The 27,147-nt window shown below is 33.1% G+C and overlaps 1 protein-coding gene across 1 annotated transcript in view; it reads right to left on the bottom strand.

Annotated features, from left to right (window-relative positions):
* Positions 1 to 8,561: 8,561 nt before the first annotated feature.
* The window catches only part of eag (potassium voltage-gated channel protein ether a go-go), a 319,631-nt gene continuing 301,045 nt past the window's right edge, over positions 8,562 to 27,147 (bottom strand). The window contains exons 6-10 of the mRNA XM_085948780.1: positions 24,421 to 24,783; positions 22,950 to 23,373; positions 19,168 to 19,367; positions 12,826 to 13,078; positions 8,562 to 10,879 (exon numbers count right to left, since the gene is read on the bottom strand). Of these exons, the coding sequence (XP_085804906.1) occupies positions 9,636 to 10,879; positions 12,826 to 13,078; positions 19,168 to 19,367; positions 22,950 to 23,373; positions 24,421 to 24,783 (2,484 nt within the window). The 3' untranslated portion in view covers positions 8,562 to 9,635. The remainder of the gene's footprint in view (positions 10,880 to 12,825; positions 13,079 to 19,167; positions 19,368 to 22,949; positions 23,374 to 24,420; positions 24,784 to 27,147) is intronic.

Genomic DNA, 27,147 nt, shown 5'->3' with positions numbered 1-27,147 from the left:
TGCGTTCTTATGCCATTCATCCGATTGTGATGAAATTTTGACCAGTTGTTGTGCGCATGCCCACGAAGGTTTTTGAATTAGTACAACCATCTTCTTCTTCTATTCGTATGCGTTCCTATACCATTAATCCGATTGCAATGAAACTTTGGTGAGTTGTCATGCGCATGCCCACGAAGATTTCTGAATTAGAAAATCATCTTCTTCTACTATTCGTATGCGTTCCTATACCATTCATCCGATTGCGATGAAACTTTTGTCAGTTGTGTGCGCACACCTACGAATTCTTAATTATTATTATATAACATACAAAGTTTGTTGTTTGTTTGTTCCATCCAATTTTGATTTTTTTTTAATACACATTAATAACATTAATAACGTTTTCATATTTTGGATTCGATTTTAATTTATTAGTGTTCTTATGTTTGACCTTTACTCCTATTAGAATTATTTTCATATTGCCATATTGTATTACACAGATATTTTAATATTAAAAAAATAATTACCTCTTATTATTTTTCAAATATCTAAGATAAATATAACCACGAAGCGACCCTGTGCAAAGCCGGGTACTTCAGCTAGTACTCAATAAAAATTAAATTGCAATAATGTTTCTTTTAATAATGACATTATTCATGTTGTTTGCTATTTATCGTTGATCACTTTATAAGTAAAATATAATGTAGGTACTTATAGTCAAATATAGTCAATTATGACCTTTTACGACACAATTAAGTACAATAAGTAAGTACCTGCTACTTTTTCCATTTTTTACATGATAAAAATAATATTTTTTTTATTTCCCCAGCCAGATAATTTGTTAAATAATAAATTTAGCATGTTGGAATTTATTCATTAGTATATTAAGTACATACTTACGAATTTTAAAATAAAATACCATTTTTGCTCCTAAGCAAAGCATATGGACACACCCCTTCGGGATGGTAATTACGAGTATCTTAAAAGAAACTATGATAAATAGTTTTTACATTTTTTCAATCTAATGGATCTTCCCCCATTGAATAAATAAAAGGTTTTATAACGAAATAATCTAAATGTATGAAAAATTAAAGTATCCTGCAGTGGCGATGGCGATCCACCATAGATAGTATAGACTAAACTTTGTCAGTTATACGTATTTGTTTACATTGAACTAAGACTACAATTTACAGATGGTATTGGTTGGTTTTTAAAATCCAATTAAAGCCTGGGAAACCAAGCCACAATACGCATCTGTCTATAAAATATTTTAAATCATTCAATTAAATCATACATCATTTTGGATATTTAATAGATAGAAAAATAATGTTTACTACTATTGTTTGGTCCAGACAGGGTTTAAAAAATTATAAAAAACTAACCAACAACATGAGTGTAGTATGTATTCTTAGTTCAATGAAAACAAATGAGTATGAATGAAAAAGTGCAATACATAAACATATTTATATTATAATTATATTCTATTAAAATGTCAGTGGCAGCAATCGGCGATTGCCAGCTGTTCTGCTAGGCCTATCAGCCTGAGGTGGTGTCAGACGATATTATGAAAGCCAGACTCCAGAATAGACTACGCATATGATTTTCTATGATATGATCAAATTTATATTGGCAGTGGCGGCTTGCTAATCGTAAAACTGACAAATCAGCGAAATGTCAAACTGTCTGAGGTGAATGCAAATCCACCCCGAAGGGAAAACTATGGCGGCGTCTATGCATACTTCACAATTATAAAAGTATCCAACACCGCCAAGCCGTCTGCAAGACCTAGCGAGACAGACTGGCGACCGCCAGCTGGCTCTGCTAGTCAGTTAATTATTATCATAGATAATATTTATTTAAAATCTAAGTGGTGGTGTTCCTGTTCCTTGGCTGTCAGTTTAAAAATAATAATTATAGTTTCAAATCATAATATAAAATTTGAGCTAGGGAAGAGTATAGATAATATGGGGAAGAGGTAACAGTTAGGGTGAGCGAAATATTAATTTTTATTTTCGTAATATTTATGTAGGTGGTACTTTTATGTATTATTTAGTTTCTGTACTAGAAAACATTAAACCTTCGTAGTAACGTCACATTGCATTGTGTTTAGTACCTACTGTTTGTAGAAAATAAATACAGGTTTATTATGTCATAATATAATTTTTTTATTTTCCCTGTGTCCCGATACGTTCCGTAATTAAATTTTATGATGAAATATATCAAGTTAGTAGGTAAATTGATTTAATTAATTTTTATAATTAATTCAGGAACCAGTGCTAGTCTTGTGAATATTTATTTTTAACAATGTAGGTAAGTACTTTGTACACATTTTCATGATTTTTGTTTTCCAGTTTTCCATACATTCCAAAAGTACTCTCAGGTTTTATACATTGCTGGATTAGTGAGATTCAACAATAATCATTTCTCATCACATTATCCGCTGAGATATTAATGAATAGGATGTGAAATAATTAGAAAAGAAAGTATTGTTTTCATTTTCATTTATTATAAATTATATAATAATCAAATATGTCATAAAATTTTCAACATAATTCACAATAATTATTGAACATTTTTGAATAGCAGCACATAATCCGTAATATAATATTTTATATATTTCTTTGTTGTTTTTGACTGTTTTGTACATATCGTTTGATAAAATAATTATTTTATGTTGATATAAGAATTTTTGTTCTATGAATTTGATATTCGGCCATACCAATACTAATCACTGACCTATTTATAATAAATATGTTTTAATATTTCAGTGTGTATCAATAAATTTCTTCAAATCCATTGCAAATTTAACTACCTACAAAAGCTATTTAAAAAAGGAAGACATAGCTCAATAGAAATAGAAACATCAAGAAAATAACAAAAGAAATTCTTCATTTGAAAAATCATTGTCTCTTGAATTTAATGTCATGAAAAAATGTCATTATTTTTAAGCATTCATTACAATTAATAAAAACTGCCTGATTCTTTTAATAATAAGTCCATTATTACTGTAATAAAAAACAGTATTTATCTTTGTACTCCAATATAACTGTGATTTAGATGAGTGTTATTACTGTTATTAGTTATTAGCATTGGTATGGCTTTGAAAACAACTTAAATATTGATGACAAAAGAAAATTAATAAATTGTACATCATTATTATACAATTGATTTATTTAGATTCAGTAACATATTTACAAATAGAGCTTTTGAATATTTTGTGGTCAATTTGATAATAGTCATTTATGAATAAAAAAATAAAGTGTCAGGTGCTTGAAATATAAGAAAAACACAAATAGGTATTAAAATTTTAAAGTGTGAAGGTGATTGATGTGATATTTTTAATATGGGAAAGGCCACACACCAGCTCAGGCCAATGAAAAAATTATTAGTTAAAGCGGTTGTTTTCAATGAATGTGTTCCCCCAAGACTGCCACAAGCTATTAGAACATTTTAATAATCCCAGGCAATCGTAATTCAATGCCTTGAAGCATGGTCACAATGATAGATTTATACCCCGTGTACGGAATGGATTTACTGCTGACGGTAAGTATTATCGCGCCCATAACAAGAAAATGTATGCGTAAACATGTATTATCCTGCAGTTGCAAGATTCCATGCATGAATCAAAAAAGTTCGGAAGCTTCTGAATTTTCATGCGACAGTTGGGATTTTTTTCGATCTGCGTCTGCGCAGTAGAACGATAGTGGCGAACCTGCCGGCAAAAAAATGAACTACACTGCGGCTGATTTTTACGACCTATCAAATAGTACCATAAAATGACAACATTGAGATTGGAGAGACAGTCAGCACTTTTACGTGTAAACAGTTATTGTCACGATAGTTTAAAATACGCACTATTGCTGCGATTAAATCCATGCGCGTGTACAGGCAATATTATATACTTTGTTGATATTTTCTGGCGATAATATTGCTACTGATCAGTACACTATCACCCATTTTTTTACTCTGAGAAACTTTGGTTACAGTTAAATAGGTATACTTCTTTTTGACACACTTCGAGAGAGTGTCCGAAGTGTATGCTTTCATAGCTTTCATGCTAACAGTATACTTCAATACATTATCTCTTGAGAATAGCCTCTGTAACGAATCTCATACGTCAAGAAAAGAAAGAGGAAGAACACAATGTTGACAACTCAATAATTTGTGAAAGTTGAATTTAAATCGGGTAAGACTTCACTTTATTCCTTTTGTCTACCGAATGAGCAATTAATCGACACCTCTCGCTCAAAATTCAATAAGGAATGGTAAATAGCTGTATCTACTTTCATTTCAAGATTTGATAAATTGTAAGCCCGCTCATCCCACTAATTAGGCATATCTTAAGCGTGCCATGAAACATTCTTTGTACACTAACGGTGCTGTTAAACAAGCAAGTTTGAAAACCACTGATTTATTGATTCAGAATAAAAGGCATAATGCCTTAAATAAAGAACACATTCTATATTATTTAAAATATAATAATTGGTTTGCAGATTATAAAATGTATTTATTTACATTTCAAGCACCCTCCTGCAAGATGTAAATATAAAAGATTTTTGAAATAATTTGTATACTTATATTTAAACTTAATAACACTATTGTATTGCTATAATTTGAGTAATAGCTCGCTGTCTAGTAGCCATTTGATTTATTTTATTATATAAGATTAAAGACTTGGACGTGTACATCATCTTATAACCTTACCTATAATTGATTTCCAATATGGCGGCAATGAAATGAAACACTTTCAACGACAGACTCAGCCGGTGCACGGAGAAAATAGACTAAACGATTGTGAGCAATGTAAAATATTATGAATTATCTATTATTATTAATAATGATAGCGTCGATTCTAAATTAAAATTTAACTAAGCCTTACGTACTAATTCATTTTTGCCCATATTTTCAGTTTCTATTATTATAATAATAAACAAGAAGGTACAAGAGTGTTTAGACAGAATGTTTTTTATAAGGCGCATCTAGCTATAACTCCACAATAGTTCTCCCTTTTTTCGTAAAGCTTAAATAGATCTTTTTACAAAATTAACTTTAACAAGCTTATATTTTGTAATGTCTAATAATTCTAGTTATCATTATATTCACTATTTTATTATTATTTATTTATTTATATATATATTTATATAATTTGCTGAAGTAGGCTTTGTTGAGATATTCAATGATCTTTTCAAACTATGGCAGGCAATTGCACAAACTTATAACAGTGTACAAATAACCGACATTTTTAAAAGACACCCGCCATAATATTAAACTTACGAAACAACCATACCAAATATTTTATAACCGATAAAGTACACAACATTATAATTATTTTTTAAATAAAAAAGTAAATAAATTTATGATTGGCTCCAAACTGTACGTTGATTGCAAGGGTAAAACTACCGCAGAAAATATAATACTACTTTCAGATAAAATTTTACTGTAAGGCTTTCCGCATAAAATTACTAATAGATATTATCCCAAATAGCAGGAAGTCGCAGGTTTGATGTTGCAGGGACAGCTTGTTGTGTGGCAGAGAAGGAAAGAGTGCGGTACATGTGTGTAGACCATGGCCCCCACAATGAGGAGGCTGACAGGGCCCCGGCGAGGCGAGTCGACCAGATAAGTGAGATAAACACACATCACAAATTTGCTTCACTAGTAAAAAAAGCGCTATTTCCTTCAATAATATTAGTATTGTATAAAATTATGTGGCTGTACGATACAATTTTTAATTGTGTATCAATACTCGACAACTACATAATGCAAATGGATGTATTCAAATATACAAAAAAACACACCATTTGGAAAACGCTACTATAGAGCGTCAAATTGCTTTTCCTTAGCGATAAGTAGGGTGGCCCACCAAGAATCTTAGGCTGGGGGCCCACCTCATGATGTGAGGGACATGGTGTAGACACAGTGTGTGGTCAGCTACATCTTCCAGTACCACGCGTCCTTTCTCTGCTACAACATCTGCATTTTCCCTCCTTGCATGATATTCACATGTTCAAACCTTTCCTGCATTAAACACGTGCAACTTCTTGTTATTTGTGATAACATCTAGCGGTTGTCATGTGCTCATCTAAAGGCAATTTTGATTTTAATGACAAATGCTTATTTTTTCCACAGATATAGCATCTGTTATTAAATAGGTATGTACATGTTATTTTTTGAATTATCTTACTGTAAAACTGTCACTTTTTCTACAATGTAATTAATTATTGACTTTTAGCCACTGGTAGGTAGGTATACCGTCACCTTCCAACAAAAACTCACCAAACCTTTGGTCAAGATTACCTACATTAGATATAAAAATGGATCCTTTACAAGGTTGTCTATTCAAAAAAAATCTAAAACACTATTACATTAGGTGTTTTTTTTACTGGAAGGGACGATATGGTTTTTGACATATAAGATGAGTATCTTCTGCATATGAACCACTATCAATTTGCATAGCATTGAAGCGACCAATATTCGTACAAATCAATGCATAGTCTGGAGCCACCCACTGCACTAACAATATTGCTATGTTCCTCATGTTGCGAGAAGTCACTGTCAAACTAATTTTAAATTTAAAAATGAACTCAACGAGGTTTTTACAAATTCTTTTATATTAATTATTCTCCGTGGAAGAAAGGTGGTCCAAGAGCTGTCATGTGTAAACATTGACAATTACTTCAATTCCTGTATCAGGGTTAATATATTAAATTGCTTGGACTTTATTCCAATATAGTATAAAGTATAAATAATATATTTATTATAATATACAAAAATATATTCAGGTATATATTCAAAGATGTCAAGAGAAGAGATTGAACCAAAGCTATGAAATTGTGGCAAAAAAGGACCACTAATTTTCGCACAAACTCTGAACACGGTCCAGGGTTATCATGGTTTTTTACATACAAAAATAGCACTTATGTTAAACTGGAATATACTCAGTGATTTTTGTTCAGAAATCGTAAAAGGCTCCGTCCGGAAGAAGATTCAACATCTTTGGGTAGGTACTATTACATTTTACAGTTGCCTCTCGATTTACATCAATGAGAAAATCTATTTCATGATTTCCTGTTTAATCCAGATCACCAATGAAGAAATGTGTCGCTACATTTCAAAATCAGCCAAGTCCACCTTTAGGTGTTTTTGACTTTTTTGTGAATTGCTGAAGAACTACTTCTTTCTAACATTTCTGCATTATCAAAATGTGGAATTTATTAATTTTAAATATTCTATACTCGAAATAATATAAACTTTCACCCTTGTGACGGTGTATTTGAGAAAACAAAAAGCTGTTTTTCTCCTATTCATCTATTATGGACTTGGCTGATTTTGAAATCTAGTGACACAAATATTCAAAACTATACAATTCCCAATATTTAAAGTCACTTATGTGTTGTACATTTACAGAATACAATCACTCGGACAGGTTAATTCATAAAAATAATTCATCCATAAAAACATAATAACAGTGAATCACTTAGCACTTCTCAAACAACACTGTATACAACATTGTATTTAATCGTTCAAAGTGTGAAAACAATCGCAATGTATGTTGTTTCATTATAGGTATAATTGAAGGATTGTGTAACATTAAATCATTTATTTTTTATTTGTTTAGAAATATACCTAAATAGGAAAGAGGTTTTACCCAAATAATATCGGTAGAATTGCTCTACTTTTTGACAGTGACTTCTTGCACTATGGTATATAAAAATTAAATATAATAATAGTATTTATTGGACACAATTTTCGATATGACACCATTAATTGCAGATATTCCTCAGAAATCTCTACTCACATCACATTATTTTTATTACATCAATTCGTGAACAACCAATAATTAAATTCGATGTAAAATTGTTTTATATGAAAAAATACATTGTAAACATAATGTATGTTCATTATTGTTTAAAATTAGAAAGTGTTTTAGAATAAGTTATACATATTATTTGAAGTTATTTTGTGAGAGTTTATTATAAAAAAATCTTGTTCTCATGAAGCTTATGTAATTCTGATAATAATAAAATTGATAGTTCGTGTATGTGTTGGATTATTGTTTTATTCAATTAAAACTAATATTAAGTATACCGATATAATAATAATATAAAAAGTAATGTTATTAAAACATATTTTATTAACCATTTTAAATAAATGCAAACGTTTTTATCAATTCCTCTGTTAAATAACAACCGAATTCAATAAACATATTATTCATGTTATCGAATATTAAAACGAAATTTAATATATACCATACTTCACATAGTAGGTATCTAATAATTATTATCAACATGTGGGAATCACTTTATCGCGAGTAACTTTTGAATTTCCATTTTTTTAGAGTCAGTCGTTTTGGAAATGTACAGGGTCGCGTTAAGAAATATTTTTATTAATTGCACAGTCGAAGAAGCGGTAAGGAGCGATCGTACGTCCGTGGGAATGAGACGATTTGGCACAGCAATCTGGAAGACGTGTAAGTAGACAACGGTTATCTTGGCGTGGATGAAATGTGACAAAATAGACGTTTGTTATCACTCCCTAATTATTTTAGTACATTTAATTCCCGATTTTACATTTTTATTTTTCGCAAAATTACGTATTAAAATTTAATGCATGATATCATTGAAATAAATTCCAGACACATGTGTGTTCTTTTTATAGAAGTCTATGAGTGCAGTACCCAAAGCCAAAGTAACAACCTGATGGTTCAAGTTTGTTGTTTTTTATTGATTTTTTTTGTTTACACTTATTCAAATAATGTCTCAGTAAAGAAAAACAGTGTCTGTTCTAAAGAAAAGGAACGTTCTTGAAAAGGTGAAAGAACACATTGACATAGTATGCCCTAAACCTAAAGCACTTTGTACGATTTTTAATAAAAACATAATATACAAATGTAAAATCGTGATTACACTGACTGCATAAACCTTCAATATATCTGATAAGCGATAAGCAACGCTGCACAATACTTGATGCACTAAATCTACAACTCAACAATATTTCGTTTTTATACTTTCTAGTATAGTAAAGTTACTCTATATTCTTTGGTTATTTCTTTCTTTCGACCATGTCCGATCCCAATAGGCTCATATGAGCCTCCACAGAGTGGAGGTTTGTATTGACAGATTTTGTTTTTACGAGAAATGGATGTCAGCCACTTGCTCAACCTATTAGGTGCATACTCTGACTCAAACACAAATTGAAAAACAATATGTGTAACTACTTGTCAGACCCAGGATTCTAACCTGAGATCCACGACGCAATAGGCCAACGCTTAAGCCGTGCGGCCATTGTGGGTGTATGTTACTTGCTGTTTAAAGTCTTTACGTACATGCATTTCATCATACATTTTATTCATCTGTAGTGGCATCAAAACAACCGGCATCTAATTGTCCCAGCTCCCAGATGACAGTTCTCAATCGTCCTAGACCCTCGTCCGTACGACTACACTCTTAGAAGGCGGGCGTGATAAATTCAAAACGGAACAATAGATTGCTTAAATATTCGCTACGCTCGCTTCCCCGAAGCCTTATCTATACGCGGGCATACACAATCTCCCCCGCGCCATTGCTAAATCAAACTTAACATTATTCAAAGTGGACCTCGGTGACGTATATAATGTTCATTGAAATATTACAGCGATTAACTTAAGGGTCGAGCGGCCGCTAAAGGAAGTCCCTGGGGCGCGGCGGGGAAGATGGGCCGGGTGGTGTCGGAGCAGCGCCTTTCGCGCGGCTCTTGGAGCGCCGCTTCCTCAGCATCAGTGGACCTAGGCCATTCCCGCCGCCGGACGTAGAGGTGCCAGCGGCGGGAACGGGAACGGAGCCATCTCCCGCTGGAGGCTCACCAGGAGACGCTTGAGATCCCGACGAGCTGCCGCCTGTCAATCTCGACACTAATTCTCCTAATAGGTCTTCCATCCGTCCCATTTTTTGATTTAGCCTCTGGATCTCCAGCTTGACATCTACTTTGAAGTCCATCATGTTAGCCATGACGTCGCGGCAGTCGGGTGGGTCGGGGGCAGCATAGAGTAGCGCGGCAGCCGGATCCCGCAAGCCGCAGTCATACGAATCGACTTTGCGTAGACTCAATGAGCGGTCGATGCGTGCTCTCTCCCGGACCATGTCCTCTACTTCGACGATCTCCTCAATGGTGTCCTGCCGTTTGACCTGTGCAGGAGCGGCAGCCGATAGCTTTTGCAGCTTAGGGAATACTTTATTACCGGAGGCATGCGGAGGGGCAGCGGATCCGGAGCCGGAAGAAGACGAGGAATTAGGCCGGTCTTTGGTGGCGTCCCTTGCACTCAGACTTCTAGCAAAAGGAGCCGGGGGCGCCGCTGCTTCAGATCCCGAATCGAGACTCGAACTCCCTAGCAATCGCCCCCATTTGCTGGGCCGCTTACCGGCGGATACGGCCGGGCCAGCCTGGCTGGAGCCGGAAACTGACCCGTCATCCTTTTCGGCAACAGCTGATAGCTTAGTTGTGGACATTGGCCTAGCTGAGCTCTTCTCGTCGCTCGTGTCTCCTTTTTCCGCATCCGTTCCACTAGTGGGAGGTACAGCGGGTGGGGTATGAGCGGCCCGGTCTCTCCTAAACTTAGAGAATATCTTTCTAACCAGGTGATCCTGGGATTGGTCGAGTTGGGGTTCGTTTTTTCTCCTCTCAGCAAGTTCTTTCTCTCTTCTGACGTCGGCGACCTTTCTGAAGATGAGCCGGTGCCGGAGGTTGTAGGTGAGGATGAGATTTCTGGCAAAGCTGTTGGCGAACGCCTGGTAGAAGTCGAGTACTTCGAGGAGTTTGTCTCTTTTTATCGTGTGAAGGTCGCAGTATGTCAGTGCTCTCACGTTGGCGGCTGACTGTCCCACGGCGCTGTCTTTCCAAAATGAATCTCCGAATACGTCTCCTTTACCTGAAAACGATACAAAATGACATTAGCATTGTGAGAATCAGCAAACATCTTTAATTGAAATTACATAACTTGAATCAAATTTGGAGTTATGCAATAAATGACTGTTAGAAAAATTTGTTAATTTATTATTTTAGAGTTGCTTGTACTGTAAGTTAGTTGAGAATTTTGACAGTTACCTTATCTACCATGACATTTTTGATGGTATGGTAAATGGGTGAAACATGGTCACCTTGACTGACTAATCGTAAGTATAATAATAGTGTTCTATGAAATCTCGAGAAACCCCTTTCATATTATTTATGGACACTTAGGGCAAATGTCATTAAATTAACCTAACCAACATAAGTTGCACTGCCACCAAATAGTTGCAAAGTTGATAAACGCATGTGGCATTATGCAATTTTGGCACAACGAAAAACAACATTATACCTACTTATCTTAATTTGATGCATGACACACCCGGCTATTTCGACAATAATTATTGTCACTTGCATTGTTAAATTTCGCCACTATTTAGTGGTGTTGCCACTCACTAAGCAGTCGATTTTGTCCACCTAAATAATGTTAAGCATTTGTCCGGTCCACATAGAGACAGTGAGACCTTTGATGGCGATTCCTCAATTTTTTTATCCTTTCTTTAATGTTGTGTGGTTGAATTCGTAGCCATAGAAATATTAGTATTCTGTATGTTGGTACCTACATTGAAAAATGGTAGGCACCGTGCTACAAACTTATCTGAAGAATTGATCGGGTAGCCACAGTCGAAAACTACCCAATCAAGACTCGCAACTGGACAGAATCTGACAGTAGAATGACGAATTCAATATGGCATCCATATGGCGTCATAATAGTTTCATTTTTGTCCGTTCTTCAGATAAGTTTGTGGGACTGTATAAATTTTGGCATTCAATGCAGTGCCAACGGAGAGATTGATAAGTGTATTGTAGCTTCTCTCCTAAAAAGTTATGTTACTCTGAAATTTTCGTTTTGAGTATATAGCGATTAAAAAATAATATTACAATTTTTTTATTGAGAATACCTACATTGCTCGTCACCACTTTAAAACTTCTAGTACCTATAATCTGTTGTAAAGCTTAAATATTTATTAGCTTAATAGGTATGTAGACTATGGTGCTTAGTACGTAGACTATATTGTAATATAATAATGGTGCATCATTTGAACTGATTAATTGAAAACTAGCGTTATCATGATGCTGCTTTTTTCCCGCAGGAGGCCTCAATTTATCTATACTAAAAATGTTCTGCTGCTCTATTCCAACAAAACAATAAATAGTAGTGATAAAGATGCTATGACGCATTCCAAGAGTTTAGTATGTATGTCTAAGTATGTAGGTAGGTACCTACCTACTGTCAAAAATAACATTAATTCTAGACCAACCATATAGAGCGAAATAGAGGACAACATTATAACTTGAGTTACGGCGATTAGGGAAAATATCGCTCACATTGTGACACTAGTGCCACTGCGCCGTGAGTCAGGTTATAGTTGTCGTCTTACTTGTCTGTCACAAATCATTGCTTATACGAAATATTCATAACAAATTGCAGACAATGTACCTTTTTATAATCTAGTATATACAATGTAATATTGTGACATAATGTTATAAACGCGATATTATAACACAGCAATAATAATTTACCGCGATATAACATCATAATTTCAGTTTGATATGTTTTTTTATGTTAACCAAACATTAAAGTGATATAATAAGAAATGTCAGTGGTCAGTGTTAACTTGCAATTTAGATAACCGTCTTATATTATATAGAATTGATCCAGAAGTTATCAGAATTATCTCGGGTTAAGAAAAATAACAAAAAGACGCTATTAGATGGAATAGAGCTGCTGGAATCACTGTCATGTATTGTAATATGAAAAGTTTGTTTTACTCACTCTATTATAGTGTCTTGATCGTTTCTTCTTACCTAAAATAGCTACAACTTCATCGTCCTGTATAACTTCTAGACTTCCGGTAACGATAAAGCACAACGAGTCGATGGATTCTCCCGTATGGTAGAGGAGATCACCAGGTGCCGAATGTGACATGGTGAAGTGCATCGCCAGCGCCCTCAAGCAGCCGTCAGACGCTAATCTAAATGCCGGATGCTCATTGAATACTTTCCTGTTCAGGTGGACGCAGATGTCTGCTTTCATGTCTTTTGGACAATAGTTCAACACCTATAAAAGTCAAGAGAAAGCATGAGAATGTAACCGTAAAATTTAATTGTTGCCCGGTGCCATGTTGTTGCTTTTTATTGTTACGTATGAGAACAAAACTGACATTCAGTAATAAATAGAAATCGACCAATAAATAGAAAAAAATATGAATTACGTCATCATTGCCTTGTCCATAATTTGACATCTTTACGGATTTACAGACGAAAAGAGGATGTTTTTATGCTTTAATCCTTTCCACGTGGATGGTACACCAGTTGTACACTAATTAATTGGCCATTCGATATAATTAGCATGTTATTTAAATGCGGTAATTAAATAGTAATTAAATGCTCCTCGTCCAACAAGTTAAGGAAGTGGTTTTCAAAGTGTTTTAATGAATTAATGCATTTACAAACGTTATCATAATATTTGAAATTGGAACTGCACAGAAGATCTGTATGCCATTTCAGGTTTCAAAATTTGGAAAATGTAAAATTATAGGTAAATAAGATTCTTAAATATTGTCAAAAATGTCAGATGAGATTTAGATAGATTTACGGACAATTAAAGCCATTGAAATGCAGTTTGAAAGAAATACTTTATTATTATTTTGTCCTCTGCAGTTTGTTTCCAGTTTGCAATATTGATTCCATATGGATGCATCTTGGGATTTCACATGAATCTTTCAAAACAATTTATGGTTTGGATTATGGAAAAACCTGTCTGAATACGATTTCTCAAGATGTCATTATATCGAAATAAACCCTCATTTTGGTTAAAATTGAGTTAACTATGCCATCTATGAGAATCGCCTCTAAGCTATTAGTTTCACAAAAAGGTTTAAATTTGTTTGATAGGGTATTTCTGACTATCTATGGCAGGGTTGGCGAACCTTTTTATGTACGTGTGCCAAAATTTCCCAAATATTATTTTTCAACTGTCTGACGTGCCGAGCAGTTTTTCATGAGGAAAAAATAGTTTCAAATATTCTATTAAAAAAATGATGTTCTAGATACCACTCACAGAACATAAGTAGCACACGTATTTAGCTTTATCACTTTTTTCAATTACGCCATACATTTCGGTCCGCCAATTAATTTTGAAACTGTCTCCAGAATTACAACTACTAGCTTCACCAAGTTTTTGTTTCTTATTTGGTGCAGTCATTTTTCGTAGGTAGAAATGAAATTGTTTGTTAATGTATTAATTAGTTAGGTTGTTATTGCACAAATTGACACGAGAATTGCTCCGATCAGATGAGGCATTCTCTCGCTACAGTGGTCTCAAGCATCGTAAATCGATCAAGTCTAAGAACTGACCGATGCAATTATATGTTTACATTAAACGTAATGCTTATTCTTGAAGAGTAATTGCCTGGTATTTTTTATACAATGTGATCTCCCATTATTATTACCTATAGTTATTTTTCTCTTCAAACGCGTGCCATAGGTTCGCCACCCCTGATCTATGGTATATATCTATTTATTCTGTAAAATAGTGTTGACCACATTTTATTAGTGAAAAGTGAAAAAATACTAGATGGTGCACACTGGTGATCAAATTTTGATAAAGGAGTTATGCAGAGATCTATGACTTAATTTTAAATTAATCAAATTGTTTTTATTTATTTATAAACAAAGCTTGAATTTGATTTGTCTTAAAACTAAGAATATGCGTGTTAACACTGTTTTCAATTATAAAATAACATACATAAGGTAAAGTGGGGATAGATGGCCCACTTTGAACCACTCATAAATTTACTTACAGACGACGATTGCATTATTTTTTATTTATGTCTTGTACAGAGGTGACTAACAGTCGCCACCATACTCTGACTCCAAAAACATATTGAAAAATAATATGTGTATTTGTCAGACCCAGGATTTGAACCTGTGACCTACAGCACTATATCGGTCATCATCATATATATTTTTTGTAGGTATGTACACAAATATTGCATAAGTTCAATAAATATTTGTTTTTGTATCACCTAATGGCATCTATCATTACCTCAATGGGGCAACTAGCCAACCACTTGTGCATACATGGTCAAAAGTACTTATTTTTTTTGTTACCTAGTTAATGATAATAACCTAGTTTGGATTATATTACTCATGGTCTTCGGAAGTGACTGTTGTGTTGATTTTTTTAAACAGATATTAATAACATCGCAAATTTAATAGCATTTCTATATATTTAATTCGAAAAGTTAAAAAAAAAGTAAGTAAAATATTCTATATACAATAATTTCAATAGATGTTATATATCAGTAACATTTATTAGCTTAGATGCGTCCGTGAATGTGTTAACTCATTTTTATATATCTATCTTTTCGATTTTGGTATATGTTTAGAATTGAGTTAAATCTTATATGACACTATCTAATGGAAAGATATTCACATTGTGACACAAGTAGACAGGGAACATATTGTTTTAATCCAAAATACGACTTCTATATACGTCATGTCGTATCCTGTTCCACAGTACAGGACATCAATGGACGTTCTGTCATATCACATTTCTCAGAATACGACGTTTATAGACGTCGTGTCCGCAAACGTGTTAAAAAAACTAACGTGGGGCATCTATTCGTGCTTTACCCTGAATTTTTAACAGTTATAGAGACAATAATTAAAAATAATATCACTGAGCTCGACCACACTTTGTTATAGAAATAGTATACTTTTTTAGACTGGGCATTTGTACAAGATGTGAGGTATGGCATATGCATTAACATTAAACTATTGTTTGTGATCGCTACCAATTCACGAACACCAGTGTATACATTAACAGTGTCCAGCGATGACAACCGAATGGAAAAATTCTCATTCTAGAGGTCGAGATCAGTGAAAGTATATTATATTATAATTAAAATAACACTTATAATACATTAATAAAATTCAGGTTATTTTTATAATAGGCGAAACAAAATGCTTATAAAGAGAGTGCTGATAATAGGAAAATATACAATAGGTTATTTTTATGTAGTTTCATTAAATTTAACTATATTCAAGTCATATCATAACATACATATTACTTATGTATCTATTTTGAATATAAGTAATTTATTTTTAAAATAATCAATAATAATTTGAAATCATTCACTATAATAATATTATATATATTTTTTTTTTTTAGAATTATTAATAACCATGTCCTTGCTTTTTCGTACAAGGTGGTTGTTAGTAATTATGGACAATCACAAACACCCAGGCTTTGAGAAAAGTACATAAATATTGTGTCCTCACCGGGATCAAACCCAGAACTCTCGGGCGGAAGGCCAGTGCCTTATCCACTGCACCACGAGAGCCGCCTGACTATAATATTATGGACGCCCTTGCACGACACGATCAATGTACCTTAAGATTTTATGTCAAAAAATATTCAATGGTTCACTGGTGAGGTGAACCGGAGAGTTTATGAACATATAACAAGATTTTTCAGCGAAAGCGGTTCTGGGTGAAAGAATCAAAAGAATTTCAAAAGAAAAGAAAGAACATAAACGTCTGGATTCGTTGAGATCTCATGGAGTTACGTAAAATGGCTGCCGGAACTCAGTTATCGAGACCTGTTTTCCTCTATCTGTCTCACTGACCATTTAAACCTAATATTTAATGTACCCATCGAAAACTTATAGAACAGATGACTAACCATTTATCATAGGTAAAGGATGGAGGAAGGCTGTTAAGATCCAACATAAATAGTGCATACTACACTTTTTTCAGTTATACATATTTGTTTTCATTGAAGTAAGACTACAAATAAGAGATGGTGTTGGTTAGTTTTTAAAAATCAATTAGACCCTGCGTAACCGAGCCGTAATAGATAATTGTCACAAAATATTCATCTATCTATAAAATATTTTAAATTATGCCATTAAATCATACATAATTTTGGATGTTTTATATACCTATAGAAGAATATTTTTTTTATCTATTATGGTTTGTTTTTGGCATAGTGAATTTAAAAAACTAATCAACAGATTCTGTAATAATATGTATATTTAATTCAACGAAAACAAATAAGTATGGCTGAAAAAGTGTCTGTCACTATTTTTGTTGGATCACCCATATTCGGTTTAAGCAGGGCTTAATTGAATTTTTAAAACTAACCAATATCATCTGCAATTTGTATTATTAGTTCAGTAAAAATAAATACATATGGCAGACAATGTTTATTGTGCACTATTTATGTCGGATCTTAACAGCCTACCTCCACCCCTCGGTAAATGACCATTTCCACTCCAAAGCACTTAATAAGTATATGGGCGCCTATGGGGCAGAGATCGATTATTTTGAAATGTATTAAAATCCATCCCAAAATAATTGATTTAATTTTATAATAACCATATTGTTAGGAATACAAGTGGCAACATCTACGTCATTTATTCTTGAATATTCTGAATTAATAAAAAAAGGTAGCACATCGGCGTGAATCCAGTAGTTACAGGTTCAAGTCCCATCGGGCGTCGTATTTTTTCATAATAGTAGTTTTATATCTGAAGTATTCTCAAATTATATATATTCAATATATCAATGAATTATTCATTGAATAAAATAAATTGGTTTATTAAATTAGCTAGTGCAAGTACGTTATAACTGAAAATTTGGAGTGATCCGGGCGTTGGTTAGTAATTAGTGAAATTAATTATCATTGAAACCTTAATTTAAAACACAAAACTGATAATATCCAACATTACTGCAATTTGATAAGCATTTCATGTAAGAACTACTAGTTAAATTCGTCCTAATTAAGTAGGATGCCCATAGCTTAGTTGGTAAACCACATTGGTACGAATCCAGTGGTTACTGGTTCAAGTTACGTTGGGCGTCGTATTTCTTTACAAAAAAGATTTTTTCTAGTAGTTATATTACCTATCGGAGGTGTATATTTGAAAAAAAGTATGTCGGAGAGAAGGATTTACAATTTGGAAACATTTAAAAGTAAAATTGCGTTATTTAGAAGTGCACGAATAAAAGTGGTATAGATTTTACATGCCGTAATGTGTAGAATTATGAATTATTATCATTTGCGTTGAATTATTTCAAAACAACAAAAGTGCTAAAAAAATTTCATGCCTTGACTTGAGTGAATTGTCACTTTACGGTAGGTATTTAAAAGTATAAGATTATATGAAATAAACATTATGTTTAAGTTGGCAGGGTAAAATGATGATTCGTTTTAGTAATATTTTGGGAACACTTTGGTTGATGGTAAAGAATATTAATTGAATGTGTCATTTAAAAACAACTTTAACTGATAATGGAAAAAAAAGAATACAAAATAAATAATATAATTAATAATAATATTATCTCCTTCAAGATATTATATAAATATGTAGATAGGTATGTTATTTTGAAATATAGTATAATTTGTTGACAAAATGTATTATGATTATTTTATTCTGTAAAGTTATGTTATGACTTGTATTAGATTTTATTGAATATGTATCGACGAGTCTGATTTTATAGAAATAGAAGGTGTGTTAATAATAACTCATTATGTTATATCTGTAGCGAAAGGTTAAATATGGAAGTCCAAATTTGGAGAAAATGAGTTATTACCAAAGAATTTAGACTATAAATAATATCTCTTACATATAGGTTATTTCTATTATGACAATTGTTATATGTTGCAAGCACATGAAGTATGGCTAAGTATTAAGATTGCTCAGAATAATTTTCATAGTGACATACAGCATTCCTCGATTAAACAGTTATTTTAAATATAGGTACATTAAAAAAAGACATTAACTCAATTTGATAAGTGTTTCGTATAACAACTACTAGTTAATTTCATTGTAATTAAGTAGGATTTTCGTAGCTTAATTGATAAAAGTACATTGGCACGAATCCAGTGGATACAGTGTTAAATGAGAAATGTATATGAATCAACGACGCACGTGACATCATGCGAAGCCTGGGTACCTCAACTAGTTCTGTATAAAATCAGACTCACGATTAAAAAAAAATATTTAGTATTTAAATGTATATTTAAAATGCATCATTCCATTTGTTACATACTTTCTAAACAGATAGAAAGAAATAATGGACTCGAAAAGAAAGGCACTCATCCATTAGAAGACATCTTGTTCGGCTGACCTGATTTACCTTGTCGGTGTCCAGTCCCTTGGTCATGGCCCACGTAGACACCACATAGTCCATGACTCTCTCGCTGAGGGCTTTAGGAACCTCGTGGAGTTTCATGAATTCTCGCACGTTGTTGAGCATGTCGTGGTACTTTGCCGTCGCGCTGGTCATCTGCTGGATGATCGTTGTGACGTGACCGAAGATTGTGGCGTAAAGCAGTGCTGGAAAACGGCTCATTGAAATTTAGTCAATTGTGCAAGATTGGGAATTTTATTTCAGGGTGTAATCCCTTTAAACAGGGAGTATAGTGGTTCTAGTGACATCTAGTTATGGAATTACGAAATATATAACTTAATACAATTTTTTAAAATTCAAAGATAAACCAGTAATTTAAAATTTCATCACTAGATGTCTCTAGTATCTTTTACATCAATTTGATTCTATTAGTTTCAAACTTGATATCTTCTCTATTCATTATGATTCTCTAAATACTTTTCCATCGTCTGTATATTCATAAAATATCAAATCCACCTCCGCTAAGTTTGTTAGTTAAAAGCGAAACCACACGGGCGATGCGTACGCGCTGTGTCGCGAGACTGTATTCCGACTGCGAGTGGGAGTGAGTACGCAATAGCGGTGCGTTCTCACTTCTGATTGCAGTGGGAATACAGCGGTCTCGCGACGCAGCGCGCACGCGGCGCCCGTGTGGCTTTGCTCTAAGTAGTATTAAGCTGGTAGGTAGTTAATTGCAAAGTTGTTTATATTCATCAGCCACCATTAATTTGATATATTTTAGGACTAATTTGATACATGATAATGATATATTATTTTATTTCGCTTTATGCTTTCTCTAATTGTTTACGAATATGCTTATAAAACGAAAATATTTAATTTTCCGTCATAAATATAAAGAGAGTGGCTATTGCTCGACAAAATAAAGCCGTATTTCTTGCGTATAATGCACAGTAGAACTTCAATTTTATATTTAACTTTAACACAAAAACATGCTCACAGTTTTAAAAAAATGAATGTAATCATTCAAATCAGTATTTACTGGCGACGTTTCTAAAAAATATTTAATTCAGCCGTAGATATTCTATCTTACTTTAACGCATATTGCGGAGATATAAGCGTGCTGAATGCTTTCTCACTCGCACTTATGGTTCGTTTTTGTTCAGACTTTGTGCTTGACAGGTTTCTGCGACTACATAATATCTAAAAATTGCAGAATATTGAGATTACCGACTTTGAAACTTACAATATCAATTATGTGTCAATCAAGTATTGATAAATCATTTTAATAGTACAGTTTTAGTAAGTACTCAAACCACTTACCTTGGAAGAAATACAACCACGACAAATTGTGTATGTAGTATTATAGAATGTTACAACAATTAATTATGAAAATCAGTATCACAATAAGAAGAGTAAACTAATAATAATTAATGTGATAAGTTGGTACTCGTGAAAAGTAGCACACAGCACTCGGGTGACACATTTAATTTGATTTCTGACTGCACACGACGGGACGTTCACAGGTGAGACAGTTAACCAAAGTTAAATCATAAATGCAGGGAAGGGTCAGAAGAAACAAAAGCATTAAAATAGGTAAGTAAACATTAAAGAAGAAACAGTTAAACACTAGAATATTTTTCTCTCATATTATGAAAGTTTATAATAAAGAAAGTGCAATAGATCAAACCACTCTTTTTTTCAAATAATAGTACCTAATCAGTTGTAATATTATATTTTATATAATACAAATTTTGAAAGTGTAGAAGTACCTATGTTAAAGATTAGTGGACTGCTGACATAATTGAATTCATATTTTTTAATGGAATATTGTAGAAAACTAATTGATAAGCTGAGGATGAAATGAGTAAGTGACATATTGTAATAAAAAAATTTAGTTAGGAACAGTTTTCACATCACCACATATCTATTTATGCGTGAAAAAGGATTAAATCATATACATGCTTTGTATGAAAAATTATAATCATTTTATTTGTAGCATCTGACTCTCATTTCAATTTAAAAACCTTGATTTTTGAGGGAAATGTGTTTTATTTAATGTAACCTAATAGAAATCAATTTTATCATTCAATAACCAGAGTTCCTTCCTGTAGATATTTAAAAAAAATGATTAATACCAGAAAAACTTTTTCAATTTATGATACATTTAAGATTTTTTGACTAGTTCCTTTACTGAATTCTCCAGAAAAAATCTTTCTACATCGAATGGCATCATCCAAACGTTAGAATCATTTAGTTGTTTCTGTTTAAAACTATAGTATTGAATATAATGATTTGAATAATTTTTCTTTCGTCAAACAAAAAGAATAATTATTACAAGATAAAAAGAACTTTTTATATACCACGTTTTTAAATTTTCTGTTGAATCATATAAACTTGACAATTCTATGTATTAATAAAAACTTTATATTGTACTTGAGAAATGCTGAATAAATATTATAGAATACAGAAATGTCATTTTGACATTTCATAATGATTTCCATAGTAACGCACGTATATATTAATAATTTAGTTGCTAGGACCCATTTAGCAACCAATAATAGTGAGTAGTAAATATTACTTTTAACGAATTTTTTCCGAAACATACAAAACAGAATTAACTGAAAATGAATTCAATTCGGCTTAAAGATGGCCAAAAGTATTAAAAGAATGTATTGTCGTTGTGGTCTGATATATTCTAAAAGTTTCAAATGTCTAGCTAGTCGGGAAGTTAGTTAAAAATCTTGGACAAACAAGAAAAAATCTGTACCGGACAAACAAGAATACGAGCTAATAAAAACGTGGTAAAAAATATATCTAACTACGTCAAGAAATATCAATATTTGAAAACAAATACGTCATTTACGTACATCATGTTGAAAACAGTTAGGTATGTAGAATTTACAATCACATTTATATATAGTTTTAAAGACAATTTACTTAACTTGGTCACTTGTGCATTTGTACTTGTTCCACCCTCAGCTTCTCAATTTGTCATTAAGCAAACTGTAGGGAACCTCCAAATCATTGGGACCAATGCATAATATGGTGGCGTTATGTAATAGTAATTAATTACGATCTTTATACATATATAACATTTTATCAAAACAATTAATAATATGGCGACAACGCTTTCCGCGATCTAAATTGTTCTCATGTTCAAAAATATGCTTTTTTGTAAATTAAGTACCTATTAAAAAAAGCAATTGACATAATATTGGTAAAAGTATGAAAATTTTATAGTATATGTAAATTCATAATTGCGCAGATAATCGGTAGGTATTCAAAACAATTTTGTAAAAACTATATAGGAATACTAGATTTCTTTTTAGAAAACGTTACGAAAATTAGATGTCAGCTGTCACTTTGGTTTCGATTTCACCACCAGGGACCTCGCCATGAGTATCATTTTGCAGTATTTTTTATGTTATATTGCGTCTGAAAATTGAGTGATTAAAGAAGGTATAAGCCGACTTATTTAAATGAATATTACTATGCATTAGGTCCTAAAATTGTATCCCAAATTAGTTTTTGATATGACATGACAGATAACGTCACAAATATTTAAATGGTGTTATAAAGTTCTGCCTGTCTCTCGTCCGCTAATTGTTCATAATATTTTTATGCCGTTTTTATTGGGTAGGTAACTACAATAAAACATAAAACCAAAACATCAAACGTAAAAACAACACAAAATACATAAACCAAAAAAAAGAAAAGGGGAGTGCGTGCAACATGGAACTGTCACACCTGCCACACCCCGGACAAATAACAGAAGCACCGATCCCCACCTGCTATGATCATCATGCAGATGGTGAAGATCTTCTCATTATCCGTCTCGGCGGCCACGTTTCCGAAGCCCACCGACGTCATACAAGTCATGGTGAAGTAGAGCGCGGTCACGTACATAGTCCGTCTCGTCGGCCCGTTGATGAGCTCGGGCCCATTGGATTCGTTAGACCAGATATAGGAATAGGGACTCTGCGTCACGTTGGCCAGCTTCCACAGCCAAGAGTATTGGACTCCGTTATCGGCGTCGTTGCGACCTATCGAGTACCAGATGCAGGCCAGCCAGTGAGCCACCAGCATGTAGAAGCACAACAGGAGGATTAGCATGGCCGCTCCGTATTCCAGGTATCGGTCCAGTTTTCGCACCACTCTTCCTAAGCGAAGCAGTCTCACTACTTTCAGGGCACTGAACAGGCTGCCGATGCCCTGAAATCACCATTCAAACATTGATACTAACCAGAAAAATGCAATTGTATTTTACAAAGATTGAATTGGATAAAAATAACAATTTACGGATAGCAGTTTTGTTTTTCTGGTAATTTTTACTATGATCGATTGTTTGTTTGGCCTTGCAAAAGTAGAGTATAATATTTTAAGCCTTCACAGTGGAAGGCACAATGATGAAGAATATGAGGATTTTTTTATACCCGACCAATTGGGTTAGTACTCTGAATCAAACATACATTGAATATTATAATTTTATTTTTACAGGCATGAGATCGAGCTTGCAACCACCTATCTACTATACAAATACAAGGGCACCATAGAATCAGAGCCCTCAGCGTAACCTAACATCTAAATATTCAAATATTATGGTAAATGAAAGTGATCTTACTTTGTATACAGAGAAATTATTTTATTTAGAGTTCTTCACAAGTACTGAGACATCTGTAGCTCATTTGTTCAAGCCCCACATTGGGCGCCATTTAAGATATTTTTATAAATGAATCATGCATGTTATGTAGAAGGGTATATCAATGGGTTGGTGCACAGATATTAATGTATTGAGAAAATTGATAGTAATTGCTTCTCAAAGATCTTTTTGGACAATCAATATTATTTTTACAGCCTAAAGGTAACGTAAACGAGTATTTTGTGTATAATAACTAAATTTCGGCGAAAACTGGACATACAATATCTGCTAACCCATCAATAGGTAAATGATTTTTCATTTTTTCCTTTTTTTTGATCATGTCTGATCCTAATAGGATCATAATTTGTTTTTACGAGAAATGGATGTTAGCCACTTGTCAACCTATTAGGTCCATACTCTATCTCCAAACAAAAATTGAAAAACAATATGTGTATTTGCCAGACCCAGGACTCAAACCTGGTATCCACGACATTATAAACCAACGTAGATTTTTGAAACAAATTTTTTATATGAGGAAGGAGGAAATTTCTGTATTTATGTATGAATGTGTTTTATGTATGAATGATTCAATGGTTAAATTTATGCAGTTGTCAACTTACGTCTTCATCATGGTCAAAGGCATTGAAGACGTCATACGGCAGACAGGAGAGCAGGTCGATAATGAACCAGGACTTGAGGTAATTCATCCTGATGACCTTGGGATCGCTGACTACCTCGCCGCCGGGCCCCACGAACGTCGTGTGAAAGTTTAAAACAATGTCAATGAAGAAAATCACGTCTACGATCGAATCTACCACCAGCAAGGACACGTCCTCGCTGGTCTTATTCTTAAATGCTACGTTATAAGGAACCATTATTGCGGTGTAGAATGTGAGACATAATATTATCCAATCCCATATCGCTTTAAAAGCGCAATAATGGAGTAATATGTGAGGGGGGGTTTTGGGCGCTTCTTGTCTATACTGGGGCATTATATCGGAGTTTAGACTCATCATCTATCATTGGTTATGGATAATAGTGTTCTCACAGATCACAAATAAGCAAGAGAGAGAAAGATAACATATATATCATAGACAGTTTACACCAAAGCGGTTAGAATAAATTAATCATTAATTATTGTATGTGTTTGTTTTGCATTATAATGTTTTAGTAATTATTTTAAATATTACAGTATTGAATTGAGAGTCCATCGTGAATGTTAGATGAAATTGATTGGGCAGCATGTAAAAAAGAAACAGTATATTTTAGAGAGATCGCTGAGAAACAACTGTAAAAGATCAATACATAGTTTACAACATTTATTCCATTCGTTCATAATTCACTTTCATAAATATATAATTTGGTTAACCGTATCATATAAGTGCCTGTTTTATTCTATGGTTTGGAAACATATTAAGTATACTTGGTGATTTTTAAATTTTGGTATACTATACGGCAGAACGTCTAAGAGCATCATCCTATCGGCCAGCCACTACAACAGAATGGCTGGTGGGTGAACATAATCATACGCAATTCACATAGATTGAGTGCTGTCTGGGTATGAAAAGAGAGGAAGCGGAGAAAGTTATAGAAACATTTTAATTGTGGTTAAATTAATAATCAAGATAAAATACTAATCATTTATCTGAAAGAAGAATGAAACTTGCAATGATTTTAAGTGTTTAAGTTAAAGTTATCACAAGATTTACGGTGATATTATAAAGAATTGTCATCTAAGGGTCAGATGCAGAGATGTCGCCGTTTGATTAATCTTACTGATATAAATGACATCACCACTGAATAGTGACAGACTTGAGAAACACATGTGGTGTCTGGTAAAATAGTCAAGTATAGTTACTTTATTTGTATGTAAAATAAAATGTAGCTGAATTTTGATAGATGCTATATTATTTTTGACTATTTTGAAAGATTCCACGTGTGTTTCTCAATTTTGCCACTATTTAGTGGTGTCACTACTCACTAAATAGCTGATTTCAGTAGCCTAACGTTACGAAGCACAGATCTGTGAAAGATCGAGACATCTATGAATAATATTTGAAAGTTAGTTCAGACACATTCAATCCAATAAAATATTTATCAATATTTGGCACAGAATTCATACTAAATAAATAAAATATTTAAAGATTTGTCGATATCCTGATATTTATACGTTATTTTTGTTAATAAAATTCATACAATGGTCATCCACAAACAAGCACATACAACACCAAAACATGTCAATCACAATATATACATAATAATATTATGTAATTACTTTTCAATTAGCAGCAGAGTTTCAAACCATGCAACTAAACATGTCTATTTTTAACAAACAGTATCACAGAAGAGATCACTAAATTCAATATCATTAAATTTATCTAAATTTGTCATCTAAATCAGTATGGGTCATTGTTACCACCATAGTTTTGTTCATGGTGTTAATGGATAAATAATCGTTATAATTTTACAATACCTGCTATATATGTGCATAAATGTCATTTCGTATTAGGATTTTTAAAGGCGATTCGATTTTGGAATTGAACGATTGTACATGTGGTTGTATCGGTAACGAGTTCATTATTTTCATATTTTATTGGCAGCTCCAAAATAAAAATGGCAGCTTGCGTTCTAGTTTAAGTACCTATTCAACAGTTATTTTGGCAATATCTGCACATAGAATCATGTATGTAATTAACTTATTGTGTGAATTTGAATTTACAGTGAAACTGCTAAGTGAAGTCACTTGTAGCTAACTTAATCAGTAGACGTGCGAGGCTATACTAACATATTATCATTTAACATCCAAAAAGTGATAAATGTGATAAATATATCACATTTATTTTATCACTTTATGTATTCAGACAGTTAATGGTCACAAGAAGTTAACTGTCAAAAGTGCTATGTTTTAACAACCCCTCTCTTGGCTATATTAACTTTTAGAGCAAGATAGAGTACATCAATTACATTGAAAATTCAGATGCGAGATGCGACTACTTTGAAAAATAATCTACATCTCGGGTGACAGCTGCCGCCTCAATTTATAGTTCCCTGTGAGCTGTTAAATATCGAGTGGCTAGTCGTAACACATTTTTTTTTTGAATAAATACATTGCAATGACAGTAACAAAAATGTAGGTTATGTTGATATGTTCAATTCTTCTTTAACTTTTCAGTACAAAATTTCGAGGTTCGGGTAGAAAAACCACAGATACGCCAGCACGAACATACCCGAATTTGACCGAGATCCACAAATAATTCACACAACATGTCTACCAACATAAATTTTCAGTGTAGGTATTACGAATTTACCAACTATTGTAGAAAACCGCTGATAACCGCCGTATGTAT

This window comes from Rhyacophila brunnea, unplaced genomic scaffold (assembly GCF_057557595.1).
Source record: "Rhyacophila brunnea isolate RB1 unplaced genomic scaffold, BYU_Rbru_1.0 scaffold_21, whole genome shotgun sequence".
NCBI lineage: Eukaryota > Metazoa > Arthropoda > Insecta > Trichoptera > Rhyacophilidae > Rhyacophila > Rhyacophila brunnea.
Note: the sequence above shows the minus strand (reverse complement) of the source record. Positions and strands in the feature narration are given on the sequence as shown.